The sequence below is a fragment of the Acinonyx jubatus genome, chromosome A3, assembly GCF_027475565.1.
Source record: "Acinonyx jubatus isolate Ajub_Pintada_27869175 chromosome A3, VMU_Ajub_asm_v1.0, whole genome shotgun sequence".
Classification (NCBI taxonomy): Eukaryota; Metazoa; Chordata; class Mammalia; order Carnivora; family Felidae; genus Acinonyx; species Acinonyx jubatus.
Genome location: NC_069388.1, coordinates 129794326 through 129810566, shown reverse-complemented (window position 1 = coordinate 129810566; position 16241 = coordinate 129794326). Strand labels below are relative to the sequence as shown.

General features: G+C 36.3%; 1 protein-coding gene across 6 annotated transcripts in view; it reads right to left on the bottom strand.

Moving 5' to 3' along the window:
- The window catches only part of ROCK2 (Rho associated coiled-coil containing protein kinase 2), a 135279-nt gene that overhangs the window by 17943 nt on the left and 101095 nt on the right, over positions 1-16241 (bottom strand). For all 6 annotated transcript variants that reach the window (XR_008289682.1, XM_053201238.1, XM_053201239.1 and 3 more), the window contains exons 10-22: positions 15672-15732; positions 13687-13766; positions 13483-13531; positions 12746-12881; positions 12551-12642; positions 12065-12311; positions 11600-11706; positions 8614-8773; positions 5766-5926; positions 5051-5235; positions 1604-1673; positions 561-664; positions 213-399 (exon numbers count right to left, since the gene is read on the bottom strand). Coding sequence is in view for 5 of the 6 variants with exons in the window: in XM_053201238.1 (XP_053057213.1) it covers positions 213-399; positions 561-664; positions 1604-1673; positions 5051-5235; positions 5766-5926; positions 8614-8773; positions 11600-11706; positions 12065-12311; positions 12551-12642; positions 12746-12881; positions 13483-13531; positions 13687-13766; positions 15672-15732 (1639 nt within the window). In the remaining variant the exon portion in view is untranslated. The remainder of the gene's footprint in view (positions 1-212; positions 400-560; positions 665-1603; positions 1674-5050; positions 5236-5765; positions 5927-8613; positions 8774-11599; positions 11707-12064; positions 12312-12550; positions 12643-12745; positions 12882-13482; positions 13532-13686; positions 13767-15671; positions 15733-16241) is intronic.

Below are 16241 nucleotides of genomic sequence, written 5' to 3'. Positions count from 1 at the left end.
CCGACAGGCAGAGCCATTGCAAGTAGTTCTTTTTTTGAGCCTCCTTCTGCCAAACGACACCGAGAAGCTAGTGGTTAACTGGATAAAACGTCCCAAAGCCAGAATACACAACTTTTCATTTCTGTCTGCAGTACTTTCCTAGCGCTTCTAAGTAACATGTGCGATACAGTAATTTAATTAAAATCAAAAAAGGACTAAAAAACTTTACTTACAGATGCAATTGTAGCATCTTTTTCAGTGAGTTCCTGTTTGTGTCTAGCCATCATCTCTTTGATCTCAAGCTCTTTCATGATTTTCTCTTTTTCCAAATCAGAATATTGCTCTTCAGCAATTGAACGAGCCAGCTGCTCAGAATCTGCTTTGGTCAAGGTGATCTCCAGTTGAGCAGCCAAGGAGTCTCTACATTTTAATGATACATAATTTTAATGTTCAATTTTCACTAGGAAGTCAAAGGTTCTAATACACTTCATCAACAAATTCTTACTGAGGGCACAGCAGGTACTGTTCTAGGAGCCGAGTGCCCAGTTATCAACAAAAGAGGTAAGAATCTCGGTCTGTACCTTTCGTCCTCGAATTCCTGTTTCTTCTGCTGTAATTCTTTACAAAGTTTAGTCTTTTCTTCACATTCTTCTTTAAGTTCTCTCACCTGTGTTTTATAGAGAGTCTAAACAGCAAAATAGAACAGAAGAAACATGTCACTGCCATTATCACCCATCAGCAGGAACATTATTTCTACATTCAAGGTCTATCTACACAAAAAGTCAAGCTGAACACAAATATGTTCCTGAACACTGAGTAATGTTGGGCCTCCGAGCAAACTAATAGTTTAATGGGCTTTTCTAGTAATCAACCAAGTAACTAATACAAGTTCTGCTAATAACTTGGAAGCTGGATTTAAATTTTTTTTAATTATTTATTTGGGGGCGGGGGGGAGAGAAAGGGCGCACACACGCAGGCCTGTGTGAGAGAGTGGGGGAGGGGCAGAGAGAAAGGGAGACAGAGGATCTGAAGCAGGCTCTGTGCTGACAGCAGAGAGCCCGAAGTGGGGCTTCAACTCACACACTGTGAGATTGTGACCTGGGCCGAAAGTCAGACGCTCAATGGATTCAGACATCTGAGCGCCCCAAGAAGCTTGCTTTTCAACTGGGTATCAGAATTTCTCATTAAATGACACAGATTGGTAGGATTAAAGAGGCAAAGAAGTATACTACTAATTTAGACAAGGAAATTTTGTTGGCTTAAATAAAACAAAGGTGACATTACTACTTCATATTGTAAAACTGATTCAAAAAATGCGAACATTAAAATGACAATTTCTTCATGAAAATTCTTCCTCAAAAAGCAATGTTTTTTAAATCAACTTCACTGATGTGCTTAGAACTATTTTTCTAGCAATGATAATAGATTTCTGTTAAGCTATCAATAGTCATTTGCCCAGCTATTCTTTCTACATGAATTGTGTGGTACAAAACATCCTATCCCAATCTGTCTGATGTTTGCTAGAAGAATCTATCCTAAAGACAAGAATCGTTTTCCTCATTCTGCAGCAAACTTTTAATTCTACAAACACGACAATTTTCAAACTAACGTATCCGGAACTTACTGAGAAGTACTGCTCTGCTTCAAGCTGATCTTGGAGTTCCTTCATTTGCCCGTCTGCATCTTGACGTTCTCTGTGGGGACATTAAAGCAAAGGTTCAAATAAGCTACCTATATATTAAACCAGCAACTCTTGAAATGTGGCCTAGGGAACCACTGGGCATCCCTGGAGCCTTTAAAAAAAAGAAGTCCCAAGAGGTCAAATTATTTTCGTAATACTGATCACCAGTGTGGTGGGTTTTTTTGTTTTTTTTTTTCAAATTCTCATTCTCTCACTAGTAAGTATAGACTTTTTTTTAAAGTTCTATAACATATGATGTCATCATTCCAACAGCTAATGAAATATGTTTGTATGCTCTTGTGTTTTAAAATTTTCTCAGTTTTGGGGCTCAGTCGGTCGAGCATACAACCCTTGGTTTTAGCTCAGGTCACGATCTCACGGTTCACGGATTCGAGCCTGCATTGGGCTCTGTGCCGATAGCACAAATCTGCTTGGGATTCTCTCTCTCTCTGCCATTTGTGCTCCCACGCTCTCTCAAAATAAATAAACATTTAAAGTAAGTAAATTAAACAAATAAAATTTTCTCTGTTTTGATTTCTAACACAAAAAATATCATGAGACATAACTCACATAAACAAAAATTTTGGGGGGCCCTTCATAATTTTTAAGAGTGTAAGGGGGTGCTGAGGCCAAATAGTGATATATTAGAACAGTAATACTAAATTACATATTCTCACACATTCACTGTGATCAGCCATTTCTGCCCAACTAGTAGAATTAAAAGAGGACCTGAGAATTGGTCATCTTAGGATGAGTGAAGAAATAACTGAGAAGGGGCCAGAGGGGAGGAAAGACACACAAGTTTTTATGTTTATTTTATTAAAAAAAAAATTTTTTTTAGTGTTTTTAGTGTTTGTTTCCGAGAGAGACAGAATACCAGCAGGAGAGGGGCAGATAGAGACAGAAGAGGAGACACAGAATCGGAAGCAGGATCCGGGCTGAGCTGTCAGCACAGAGCTCGACGAGGGGCTCGAACCCATGAACCGTGAGATCATGACCTGAGACGAAGCTGGATGCTTATCCAACTGAGCCACCCAGGCGCCCCTAGCTTTTATGTTTAAACACAGATGTTTAAATTGCACAGATCTGTACATTTTGTAAAAATTCACGAAGCTCTACATATCATTTGTGTATTCTTTCTGTATGCATTATTACATATATGTTCTTCAATAAAGAAATAAATTAAATAAAAAATACGTAAAATAAAAAGTGAGCCTCAAAACCCATTTTAAGAGGTTGTGTTGAAATAAATTCTGGAGTTGTTTTTTTTTTTTTTAATGTTTATTTATTTCTGAGAGAGAGAGAGAGAGAGAGAGAGAGCACGTGCAAGTAGGGGAGGGGCAGAGAGAGAGGGAGACCTCAAGTGGGCTCTGTGCTAACAGCAGAAAACCCAATGTGGGGCTCGAAACCCACAAACTGTGAAATCATGACTTGAGCCGAAGATGGAGGCTTAATCGACTGAGCCACCCAGGCACCCCCAATCCTAGGGTTACTAAGAAAACATAAAAATCACAATTATTCCAAGTCTAAGCTAAGGGGAAAAAGGCAAATTGGAGAAGAACACCACATGTATGATACAATTAGAAAACAAAAATGCTCCAAAATCTACAAAAAACTCAAGCCTACATACACTGTACAGATACAGAAGAGTAAATAACGAACTATCACAGTAGATTCTTTCTGGCGAGATGAACTACGTCTGCAGTCATTAAGGGGAACATTTACTGTTTAGTCTGAGTATTTTATAGGGAAAAGACATTTAAATACCACCTAGATATTTAAAAATATACACAGCAAGAAAGACTTAGACCAAATGATTTAATCATACTGTTTTCAATCTGTGTGTGACTTAAGGCTTTTATTCTTATTCTCATTTAACATAATTTGGTCACTTTGTTTACTTACTGGCTCTTAAAACCTCCACATAAAGAAAGTTATCACTCATTGTCACTTTATGTGTTATATCTGTATTTTACTATTGAGGTGCCTGCTATTAAAAGCGAGGATTCTAATTTTTCTGAGTCAAAAATGGGAAAGATGCTGATTAATACTATATAAAAGGTCAATTTTTGGAATGATCTCATCATCATCGGCTAAGCCCATTTGCAGCAAACCTCAGTGTAATTTTAATATCCTCGAAGAGCTGCCATCATCCACTTACGTGTAACTTTAAACACCTAACATTTATTAGGGATTTAAGACAAGTACTTTTCAAAAAAATAACCCATTATACGTACATGGTTACAATGAAAAAGTATACAATGGCACAGAAAAAAATCGCCCAGAAAGGTAGCGGTCTCTCTTTCCACACGTCTTCACACCCTCAATTCACTCCCCTGGAGGAATTCACTTCGTTTCAATTCTGTTTTGTTCTTTTGGTAACTACGTCCACGTCTCAGCTTATTTCTTGACACAAAGTTAAACTCTTCTTTACTAGTTCCCTGCTGCCAGAGTGGGGAGTTAGCTCCTCCTATCCCTCACCTCTCCCCAGCTCTCCTAACACGGCCATGTCACTGGCCTCAGCCATACGGCCAAGCCTCACCTCCTGCTCCGTCGGCCACAAACCACAGCCCCCCCAGTCCGGGGTGAGAACCGCAATACTCCCCCCGCCCTTTCTCTTGTTTTTGAAATTTGACGAGAACACGTCCAAATGCGGGTCTTTTCTTCACTTATTTTCGGTTGAGTCCTTTCGATCTGACGACTTCTCTTCCCGCCACGGGAAACCTGTTTTCCATCCATTGTTTCTCTAACAACTTCCTCCTCTTCCTTCCTTCTCTAGACTTCTCTGTCTGGGGCTAGAACCCCTGGGTCACACACCTCCTACGTCATGCCCTCTTCTTCCACAGTCGATGAAATTTCTTTGAATTTTTCTTTAAACCATCCTAATAAACGTACATGCGGTCATTTTTCATCTTTAACAGCTCGTTCTCATTCTGGCTGCCCTTTTTGCTTTATGCCGGCTTCTTGTTTAACGGAAGTACTATCTCCTAGAAGTTTTGATCAATACTAATTATTACTAATAGGCTTTTTTTATTTGTTTGTGCTTTCCTCTTCTTTCCTTAATACATTCCTCATCCGGGGGTACGTTTCCTTTTTCTTTATCACAGTCTTTCTCTTTAGTACTGAACACTTTCCTCAAATGCCTGGTGATACTTGGTTATTCATTTACAGAGGCGGCAATAGGTAGAAGTAGTAAAAAAATCATTGGGGAAGCAAATATCATCTCGAGGGATAACAGCGGCACTCAACACATTACTTAAACAGAAAAAGAGAGCAAATGTGGTCAAGCAAATGATCAAAAGAAAACCCCCAGGTAAACCAAAATTAAGGTAATTTACATGTGGATACTCATATATATGAACAAAACTTTGTCTCAAACAATTTACTTACTTTCGAAGTTCAGCATTCTGCTTTTCCAAGCTCATTTTCATTTCCATGAGATGATTATTCTCCTGTTTTAACTGCTTTTCTGACATTTTTAGTGTGTTAACTTGCTGTGTTTGCATCTTCAAGTCATTTTGTGTAAGGCAGCGCTTTTGAGTTTCTTGCTCTATTTTTAATGTCAAGTTTCTGATCTAAAAAATAAATTGTATACTTGGTATATAAATAAATTCCTTTGACTTTATTTTTTTAATGTTTATTTATTTTGAGAGAGACAGAGAATGAGAGTGTGAGAGTGAGAGTGAGAATGAGAATGAGAAATCATGAACTAGAAGATCATGACCTGAGCTGAAGTCGGACGCTTAGCCGACTGAGCCACCCAGGCACCCCTTGATTTTGATTTTTCTTATCAATGAAGCTTGCAGCAAATATGATCATGCGAAACAGATTTTTGTCCTTAGGCAGCTAATTCACTTCACAGTAAAATATTTTTTGTATTTCTGTTGTCGTACTTTTTAAAATAAAATATGGTCTTTAGGGTAAAAATAACTTCAAAATTTTAAATTATGATTCATTTAGCATATCATCCAAATTCAGTAAAATTAAAGGTTGCAGATTATAAGAAAAAAATTTTAATTATGAAACCAACATTATGGATAAACCTACGTGGACTATGAACTCATTACATAGTTTATTACTACTTATTAGTAAACTTCATACTCACATCTTCATTTAGCACATCTTTCTGCTTAAGGAGTTCATTTATTTTCTGCTGTGACTGTTTGAGGTCACAGTCTAATATAGAGCATCTCTTCTCAGCTTCCAGCAACAGGTTTTCCACCTTCTGCTTTAACGTCCTTTCCTCTGAGAGGTTTTTCTCCATTTCTATTGCCACAAAAATGGACACAGTTGTGCATCCACATACCAAAAAAGCATATCAAATACGTGACACCATGCTATGAAAACTGCTGTCAATGATGCTGCCTTAAAAACATTTTTTTTAATTTCCAATTTAATATTTTCATCACTCTCCCTAATGTGCTTGAAATGTCAACAGTTTCACGCTTAGAAATCAGGAGTTGGATTTCCAGTGTCCAGAAAAATCGACCACTCTGCAATATTACGTCTATTCTAACTGGAGTAAAATTGTGCCTTCACTTATGATTCTAAAAGAGGCTTACATCTTTTTAATAAAGACGTATTTTATTTGCCTGCTGCCCTGTGCCTCTTGGTGTTCCTTTTCTTACCCTAAAACATCCCGGGTAGATTCTATGACGTCTATGGCTCTTTCCATGTTAGCATATTACTATGCAGAGAAGGACAATTATGCTCTGGGGAAATGGCAAAGGACAAGCCGCTGGGACCAAAGTTCCTAAGGTTAAACCCTGTCTCTGACACATCCTAATTATTTACAAGGGCACGTTAGTCAGGCTCTCTGAGGCTCAGTTTCCCCATCTGTAGAATGATACCAGTACCTGTCCTCCCTTACAGGGATGTTACGAAGATTCTTAGTTACTATCTGTGTGGCACTTAACAGCTGGCTGGCATACAAGAAGAATTTGGTAAGTGCTCAGTATTTAAGGACAATGTTAAAAAGACCTAAAGAGAATGTTCACAGTATTATTTTCAAAGAAAAAAAGCAAAAAGGGTATAAAAATTTCAGAAAATATACAAAATAGCATCCTGATTAGTAAAATTGTGGTTAATCTTTACTTACTTCTTTATACTTTCCTGAATTTTCTAAATGATTTGTAATGAACTTTTAATTTGTTTTATTAATCAGAAAAGGCTTTTAAAAGTGAAGAACAGGCAAAGTTTATGTCTAAACAAGTGATTTCATATTAAATGTCAGTTATTACCATTAAAGGATTACCTTTTGATGTACTGATTAGAAAATCTTTTCAAATCCAATTGGGCTCCTCTGCTGTTTCATACCTAATGCTCCATATTGAATTATCGTATTACAAAGTTATATAAGGGAAAATTAAGCCTACGAATTTTCACTTTTTAATGAATTGCCTTCAAAAGTGTGGAAAAAATGAAACTATTCTTCACATTCTACTAATAACAGCTAATATTTCTAAGCATTTTCACGTGTCATTGCACTTGGTCTTCAAAACAACCTAAAACTCTTACCTGTCTAAGAAGAAACAAGGCACAAAAAAGGTTAAGTAACTAGACAAGGTCACATGACTAGTTTTCATTAGTAAGCCATAGTCTTAATCAAAGGAAGCTACGGAATGGCAGTGGAAAAGCCAAAGGCTTTTAGAGCCGGTCTGAGCACCAGCAACATTTAAGTTTTGTGTACTCCTATAAACTACGAAAGTCACCCTACATCTGATGTTAGTATTCTAAAAAGGAGTTTGGAAAAAAAAAAAATGGTAGGTACTATTACTCTGAATTGGTTCATTTTTATCAGTTCAGAGATAACACATGGACAGATATACTCACTTAAAAAAACAACCACTCTAATGTGGGCACAGAGAATAGACAGGGGCATAAGTGAACTTACTGAGTAGGTGATGAAAACACAGATTCTATGACTTGTTTTGAGTGGTGGTTACATGTGTGTATTACAAATGCGAGAAGTGCAATGTGACTGCACTTGAATTATACCTCAAAAGAAATTCAACTCTATCTTCTAGGCCCCTGACAGGGAAACATGGCCCACTAATTTCCACTCTTGTAATTAGATTTTTCTAAATAAAGCACTCATTTCATCTCTTAACATCCTTAACTACTGCCTTAAACTAAACTGATTTTAACCAAGAAAGCTCCAATTTAAATTTCATTCATTAATTTTTAATGAATTAATTAATTAATTAATTTAAAAAAAGGCTATTTTTTTTCCAAATTATTCATAAATGTTATGCTTCAATTTAAAATAAAATTTCTGCTTAAGAGTTCTATGAATCTTTCGCAAGGATCTTTTATTAATTTCCTTTGGAATTTCAAATCCTTCGTAATTATGAACAGTCAGTTAGGAAAACAAGAAATTATCCTAAGACAATTCCAAGATACAGGCTGGTTTGTGGAAAAGTTAACTCTGTTATTTTACCCTATATTCATTAGTAGTGGATGACTTTGACCAGATCTAGCTAGTATCTTCATCATGACAGAGTTCAAAATATTCAATGAGCTTGTATTCTAGTTAGGTCAACTACTATTTCCAAAATACTTATTTTGCATAAACTGGCAACAATTTTGTTATACAAACTGGTAAATGTCAAACTAAATATTACAAAAATAGCAAATCCCCCCAAATCTGAAAAGATACATCTAGAACCTCATGCTCTTTATGCCTGTTACTATTGCTATCACTGAAATATTCATTTCTCTCTGATCCTTATATTTGGTTGAATAACTCGGTATTTGGGACTTACATCTTAGAAATGATCATTGCCATAAAGAGAAAAAATGATATGTATGTAAAGCTTCCCTAATGTTTTTCTTTACAGTTCTCAATATTTGACAATAAAATATAAAAAAATATTTTTCAAAATCAAGAGCTGACTACAGAATCCATTCTTAGGAAAATGCTGCAGAAAAACCCTCTTAGAAAAAAGGCATACCTTTCATGGCTTCGGATTTTGCTTCTTCAATGGATTCATAAATTTTATTTTTATCTGCCAGCCGTGCTTTTGTAGCCTTATGCTCAGCTTCTTCTTGTTCTAAGCTCTGCTGTATAACTTTTAGTTGGTATGTCATATCTATTTCCATGTTGTTCTTTTCCTATTAAAGATTTAGAATAGCAGCGATCAACAAAAAAGACTGGCTCACAATTTCAAAAACTTATAAAGCTGTTTTTTACAAGCTAAGAATGTTCAATACTTTCCCTCCCCCCTTCACTCAAACTTCTTGTAACAACGATCCACGGAATCCACCTGTTCACCTCCTGCTGAACCTACGGCCCATCCCTCCACGCTACCGTTTGGAGATCTGCACCGAGAGTGTGTGATCTCAATGAAGTAACACATGATATTCTCACCACCAGATTCGACAAACACTTTTCAGTAGTTACCCCATTTTGACTCACTGTTGCCCTGAAACTATTTCCCTGACATACCTGAGTGCACTCACTTGGCTCCCCGCTTCCTGTTCTCATCTTTTCTGTCACCTATGAAGTTTCCCCCCAGCTATTCCTTAAATGCTGGTCTTCTCTGGAGGCGGCGTTCTTCAGCCACTTCAAGCTTCTATATCATTATTTCTCACCTTTAAAACCTATCTAATATTTCCCTTTGCTGTATCTGACGACAAATTTTCAGGATCCTCTACCATTTACCCTGATATTCCACATAGGAGACTTGTTTTAAGTTGGGACACTTCAATAATAGAAGTCAATCTATTTTCTCTATATCCTCAAAAGATTTTCTAATTCTTTGTTTCTATAGTTTGTATCATATATGTAAATATTTCTTTTGCTTTCCAAATAAATCCTTAATACTGAAAATGATTTTTTTCTTTTTTTAAGTTTATTTTGAGAGAGACAGCAAGTGAGCATGCGCAGAGGAGGGGCAGAAAAGTGGGGGAGGGGGAGGGAGAGAGGGAGAGAGGGAGAGAGGGAGGGGGAGAGGGAGAGAATGAATCCCAAGCAGGCTCTACAGGGTCAGGGCAGAGCCCAAGGCGGGGCTTGAGCTCACTAACTGTTGAGATCATGACTTGAGCCAAAATCAAGAGTCAGATGCTTAACCAACTGAGCCACCAAGGAGCGCCTAAAAATGAGCTTTTTCAATCCAACAACAGAGGAATCAACTCTGCCCTGAAAAACCATTGCTCTAAACAATCTTTTCCAAGATAGGCTCTTGCATTCACACAGCTTCAGCTACTTCTGTACCAATGACTCTCAAACATTTCTAGCTTCAACATAGTTTACTCCTTTACGAACATCCTAAGGCACCTCAAACTTAGGACTAAAATAGATTTTGTCATCATTTCTTCTAAAAGAGCTATTTCCCTTCATTCTTTTCTCCCCTTTATTCTTTATGAATTACTGTTACCATTATTTATCTTGTCACCATGTAAGAGCCTAGAACTCCTCCTTAAATACCACACATATGCCTTATCAGAGCCATCACTAAGTGCTACCAAATATTCTACCTCCAGATATTTCTCAGATTCACCCCCATTTTCCATCCTTTTAACCACCGTACCAGTAACCACGTTACTGAAAACGTCTCTGACTAGTCTCCCCCCTTCTTATCTTGTCCTCCTCAAATTTATTCTCCACACATGGAACACAACGATCTATCTTAAATGTATGTCTAAAAAGAGCATCTAATTTAAAGCCCTTCAGTGGCTGGGTCCGTTGCCTAGAGAAATTAAGTTTAACAGAATATTCAAACTCTCACATGATCTAGCTCATGCCTAGGGTTGTAGCTCATTCTGGTCAGTGAATTCCTCACACTTGACATGAGAACCACACTGCAGTCTTCAGATGCATTTTGGCCTGATGTCTATTTTTATAAAATTTCACTGGAACACAGCTACACCCATTCCTTTACGTATTGGAGCAGAGCTGAGTTGCAACAGATTATATGGCCCTCAAAGCCTAAAATATTCATTGTCTTTTGCTTAGAAGATTAAAATCTGTTGACCCCTGCTCTATACTCCAGAACTATTGAGCAGTTAACGTTAAATAAACCAGCTATGCCTTTTCTATTTCCCATCTTATACTTTTGCTCCTGCTGTCCTGCCCAACTCAGAATGTGCCTTTACCCTGCCACCCAATCCTGCCCTGTCAGATTAGGGCTTCGTCCTGTGCGTCCAATATACCCTGTCCATTCTTCGAGTGGTCTGTCTATCACGCTGTGTTAGAATTATCTGTGTACTTTATTCGTGACTTTAGGTACTACTCCTTAGATTGTATTTTTTTAAGTAGGCTCCACGTCCAACGTGGGGGCTTGAACTCATGACCTAGAGATCAAGAGTCACATGCTCTACCGTCTGAGACAGCCAGGAGGCCCCACTGTGGGACTGTTAAAGGCAAGCAAAGACTGCATCCTGATATTTCTACCACAGATGATACATTAAATACTTGAATTGAATGGACAAGTGAACAAAAATAACACCTTAACTGCACACAGCCTAAAAATCATCCCTGGCTTACAGAAGTTTTAAAGAAAAACTTTTCAATGCCAAAAGCCACTGTAACTTTCTATCATTTTAAAGATACGTTGTAGGGGCGCCTGGGTGGTGCAGTCGGTTAAGCGTCCGACTTCAGCCAGGTCACGATCTCGCGGTCCGTGAGTTCGAGCCCCACGTCAGGCTCTGGGCTGATGGCTCAGAGCCTGGAGCCTGTTTCCGATTCTGTGTCTCCCTCTCTCTCTGCCCCTCCCCCGTTCATGCTCTGTCTCTCTCTGTCCCAAAAATAAATACACGTTGAAAAACAAAAAATAAAATAAATAAAGATACGTTGTAGTCAAAATCTAAGTTTTCCTTGGGTCCCTAGGGAGAAACATCCACTGAAACCGTACCGATACCCCTTATTTTAGAGTTAAGTTTTCCAATCTAAAACTCTTTGTCATTCTCCTACAAAATATAAAGCTGAACATGTTTTACCTTTTCCAAATCAGTAAATCTCTCCTGTAGTTGTCTCTTCTCCATCTCTACTTTTGCTAATAAGATTTTGCCATTCTTTAAGTCTTCTTCTAGGCCAGATATTCTACCTAAAATTGCAACATTTTAAAAACAATAAGCCCACAAAGTATATATATGTTAAATTAAGAACAAAAAATTTTGAGAAGTTTTATAATTGTTGGTAGAGTGCTTTATGGCTAAGTCAACTGGAACCCAAACCATCACTTTGGGAGGTGGTTTTTGATAATTTAAAATATTTCACACTATTTGAAAGCAAACCTTCTATTCATAAAATTTTCTATCAGTGCATTCCATATGTTATGCTTCACATAACAGAGTAGTATATTCAGAAATGTGCTATTCCAGCACATACATCCATCATCTAAAGTTATTTCCAAAATATAAATCATCAGGATGAATTCAAGTGCAATCTCTACTTTATAATACCTTGTAAGTCATTAATTATCTCTGATCCGTGGGTTCGGTCCCTCCTTTCAGATTCTAGAACTGACTGAAGATTGATAAATTCCTTTTCAAGTTTTAACTTGGCAGTCTCCAGCAGACAATTTTTATCTTGAAGATCTCTATTGTTAGATTCCAGCTGCTGAATCTGTTTTGTACTTTCTGCCTGGGTTTTTCTTAATCGGGCTGCAGTATCAGATTCTGTTCTCAGCAAAGCATTGGTTTCATCCAGCTGTTATTCCATTCAAAATCAAACAGACAACAACAAACACGAGTGTATATAATGAAAATACTTCTGTTTATCAGCCTGTTACAAACTAAAGTAAGAAACAAACCTAAAAATAGTTTCCTAATGATTTCCCTTTAAAATCAGAGGCAAAGGCCTTTCTGTAACATTCCCAATTAAAATTAGTATTAGTAAGTTATCATCAAGAAAATTCAATATCCTATTACAAATGGAGATTGACCTACTTGTCTCTGGAGTTGATTTACTTTCTCAGTGGATATTTGAGAGTTCTGATTCCTTTTTTTCAAATCTTCAAGTTGATCCTTTAAACTGTTAACTGTGATTAAAAAAAAGCATTTCAGTGGGAAGCTCCGACAACACACACATACATACACATTAATTTTTTTCTTGGTAAGTATTTAATATTCTACACCACAAACCATCGTTTTCCAAATTTCGTTTCTTGTCTGCTTCGTGATCAGCTTTCCGCTGATATTCTGCATTTTTGTGCTGAAGAAGTGCCTTTTCTCTTTCTAATTGTCTTAATGTTGATTCCACATTTTTCCTTAAGGTAATCTGAAATAATGCTTAAAGTTACTATCAAAGGAAAGTATGTATAAAAATCAAATGAAAACACTATTTTAGTATTTCAAGCAGATAAAAAAGAACTTTAAAAAAGGCTGTAACTGCTGTTTTGTTAAAACTTACAATAACGTTTTCCATTACTTTCAAAATAGCACACCTCTCTTAAATTATTAAGACCATACTGTTAATGGTTTACTACTGAAAGTCAAACTTTCCGTAACTTCCATTACCACTGAACCATCTTCACTTAATATAAACTATGGATCTGAAATGTTAGGAACAGAAATTTAAAAGAAGAAACAATGGTCACTTTCCGTTGTTAAGCCAAGTAATTGACACAAATGCAAATTTTTTTACGTGAAATATCTACACATTCTAAATTCACTCAAGTTTGCAAACCCATAACAAAATGAGGCTTATCACCAAGGTTATCCTGTAACTTTAGTCCTGTTCGCCAGTGCAACATAAGGTGGGTCTTACTATGTATCAAGATGGGTGTTAATATGGTTCTAAGACAACTCCCTGCAGGGAAGGCAGGCATCACAACTTGTAGCAAACAAAAATATTAATGGAAAGCACACAGCAACTTTACCTCCTCTTCTAGCTCCTTTGCTACCTTCTCAAGGCGAGTATTAACAGATCTAAAGGATTTCAAAAGAAACAGTGATTTACAATAAAAACATTTACTTAGTATAAATTCAAGATGATCATATAATTACTTTACAACTCTTCCTTTTTGGTAAAACGTTTGAACTTAAATTTTAAAAGACAACATTTCGTCATCTAAACAACATACTTGCACTTCTGCTCTAATTCTTCTTTGGCTTGTATCTCAGTGCTAAGGTGTTCTTCTAACGTGTATAGTTTTTTCTGAATCTGTCCGGAAACAAGAAACTATAATTATAAATTTTGGTCACATTTAAAATATGAGAGGCTTAAAGACAAGGATAAGCTGTTTTTTAAGCTTCATATAATGGTACAGTTTTTGTACCTTCTTAATGTGACTTTTACCAACATAAGGAAAAAATTCTCCATCTCTTGCTTTCTATGTATGTAAACATGACGTAAATATACGAGTGAGACGCTCTAATCTTGGCAGAATTCTTCTATGACGCCAAGTCTCTCATTCATTATGAATAAAGGAGACCCTCTGATATGCTCCACTGTTCTTCTGCAGATTATTTATGTAAAAATACTGTCACACAGTGTACTTACAAGATGAAAAGGTCTATATCTGAAACAAATATTTGGAATATTTAACTGCACTTGCTCAAAAATACATTACTTCTCTTAAAAATGAGAATTTAAGTTCTTCTTTATATCTTTCTACACAGTGCCAGGAACACTACTATAAGGAGTTACGGTCAGTAAGTCTTCCAGGAATGACGGCTAATTGATTATAAGTCATTTCCTTGCCATGCTTTACATCTTCTTCTAGGCCAGATACGTTGATCTTTAAACCAACTGCAATTATATTACGTACTAAATAATCCATTTTTGGAGCATCATTACCTTCATAAAGGGCTCAACTTTTTGAGTGCCTTTTATGCCTTAGGTACCATGTTAGGCACTTTACAAATACTGTCTCATCAACCCTAACAACAACCCTAAAAAGGTGGTAGGTAGTGTTGTATGTACTCAATAAAGAAACTGAAACTCAAAAAAGGTGAGTAACTCTCTAGATGGCTTAGCTAATAAGTGGCTGTGCCAAAAATCAATCCAAGTCTATTAGATTCCAAGGCCAATATTCTTTCTAGTGATTAGGTTTCTTTAAGAAACTCATGGTTTCTTAAATATTTTATACATCTTAAGCAAAACTATCATTTTTCCCTAATAAGAACACACAGGCCAATGAACAAGTCATGTTTAACTACTTTTGGCTATTATTACATTAGTATAATTTGATCACGCTTGTTTTCACTTGTTCATTCAAAATTCTTACTATCAGTTATATATCCTTAACAAATAAAAATAAGAAAATTACATAATAGATACTTAAACAATAAAGCCATAGGGGCAATAATAAAAGAAATACTTGGTAGAAACAAGGCTGGGAACCTCTCTCTTAAGTAGATGTAGCACTCCAAATGCTAGGTGGAAAATGGCTCTATCAAAACATTGTCAGAGGGATGTGTTTTTCTCAGTTTTTCAACATAAGTGACATCAACATACCTCTTGGCTTTCCTATTTAAAACAAAACAAAAAGGAAATTTAAAATGTATGCATGCTTTATAAAATTCCTAAAATAAATCACACCAAAATTATCTAACCAATCTTTTTACTTTCTATAAATTTTAAGGAGAAAATGTTAGCATCCTCGTTAACGTGTATGCGTGCGCACGGTTTACTTTTGTGTATAGTTACAAATTATAGAGGCCGCAAAATATTGTTAGTTTGATAAAATTAACCTTTGTTTGAATTCATTCCCACTCAAAATATTAATTTCTCCACAATTTCTGTACCCTGATAGCTTATTATCTATATTCTTTTAGAGTACTAAGATTATAAAATTTTCTGAGATTGTAGATGTTTATAAACCTATCACTTTTTTGCTATTAAAACTATGCCTAAAAGCTATGTTTAATTCATCTTTTTACTAGCCACCTATCTTCCACAATAGTACCTGTCAAATAAATCCATCATCTCAATGTTTTGTGAACTGTATTACAACAAAGAACACCAGAAAATGGTTCAAAAAGTAGCATCAAATGAACTTTTTAAACACATGGATATTACTAAATTAGTCGAACATGTGACTAAATAGTAAAAATTTATACATACTTCATTTTTCCTTGACTGTATTGAATCATTTTCTCTGCAAGATGGAGAGTCACTTAATAACCTAGAGGGAAAGACAGGAGATAAATTCTTTGCATGTCATTTTAATCCATTTTCTAATATCCCCAAATTATTCTCATAATTAAACTCCAACCACAAAGATTTCTCTTTTTTACTTCAACATATTTTAAATGAAGCACTGTTTTCCCCCTTTAGACATTTATATCATTCTCAATAATTTAAAATGCTGCACTTGTTCTGTCCCCCACTCTTATCTGATGTTCTAGTCTTTAATATTGTTGAGACTGGAGTCACTATATGGCCTATACCTTCCCCCTCTTCATCTCATTTTGAGTTCCTAGAACTATCTTATCTAGATATCTTCTAGAAAAGAGACCCCTCTCCTCCTTTTCAAAGATAACATCTCTTGATTCCCAGGTCTTAATACATAAGTCATCACTTCTATTTAAATATCAGTATCTCACTTTAACTGGGTCCTTCCTCACTGCCTATAAATATGCTTGGGTTTCTCCAGGCACTCATATCCTCATCTTGGTGAGCATGATAAGAGTT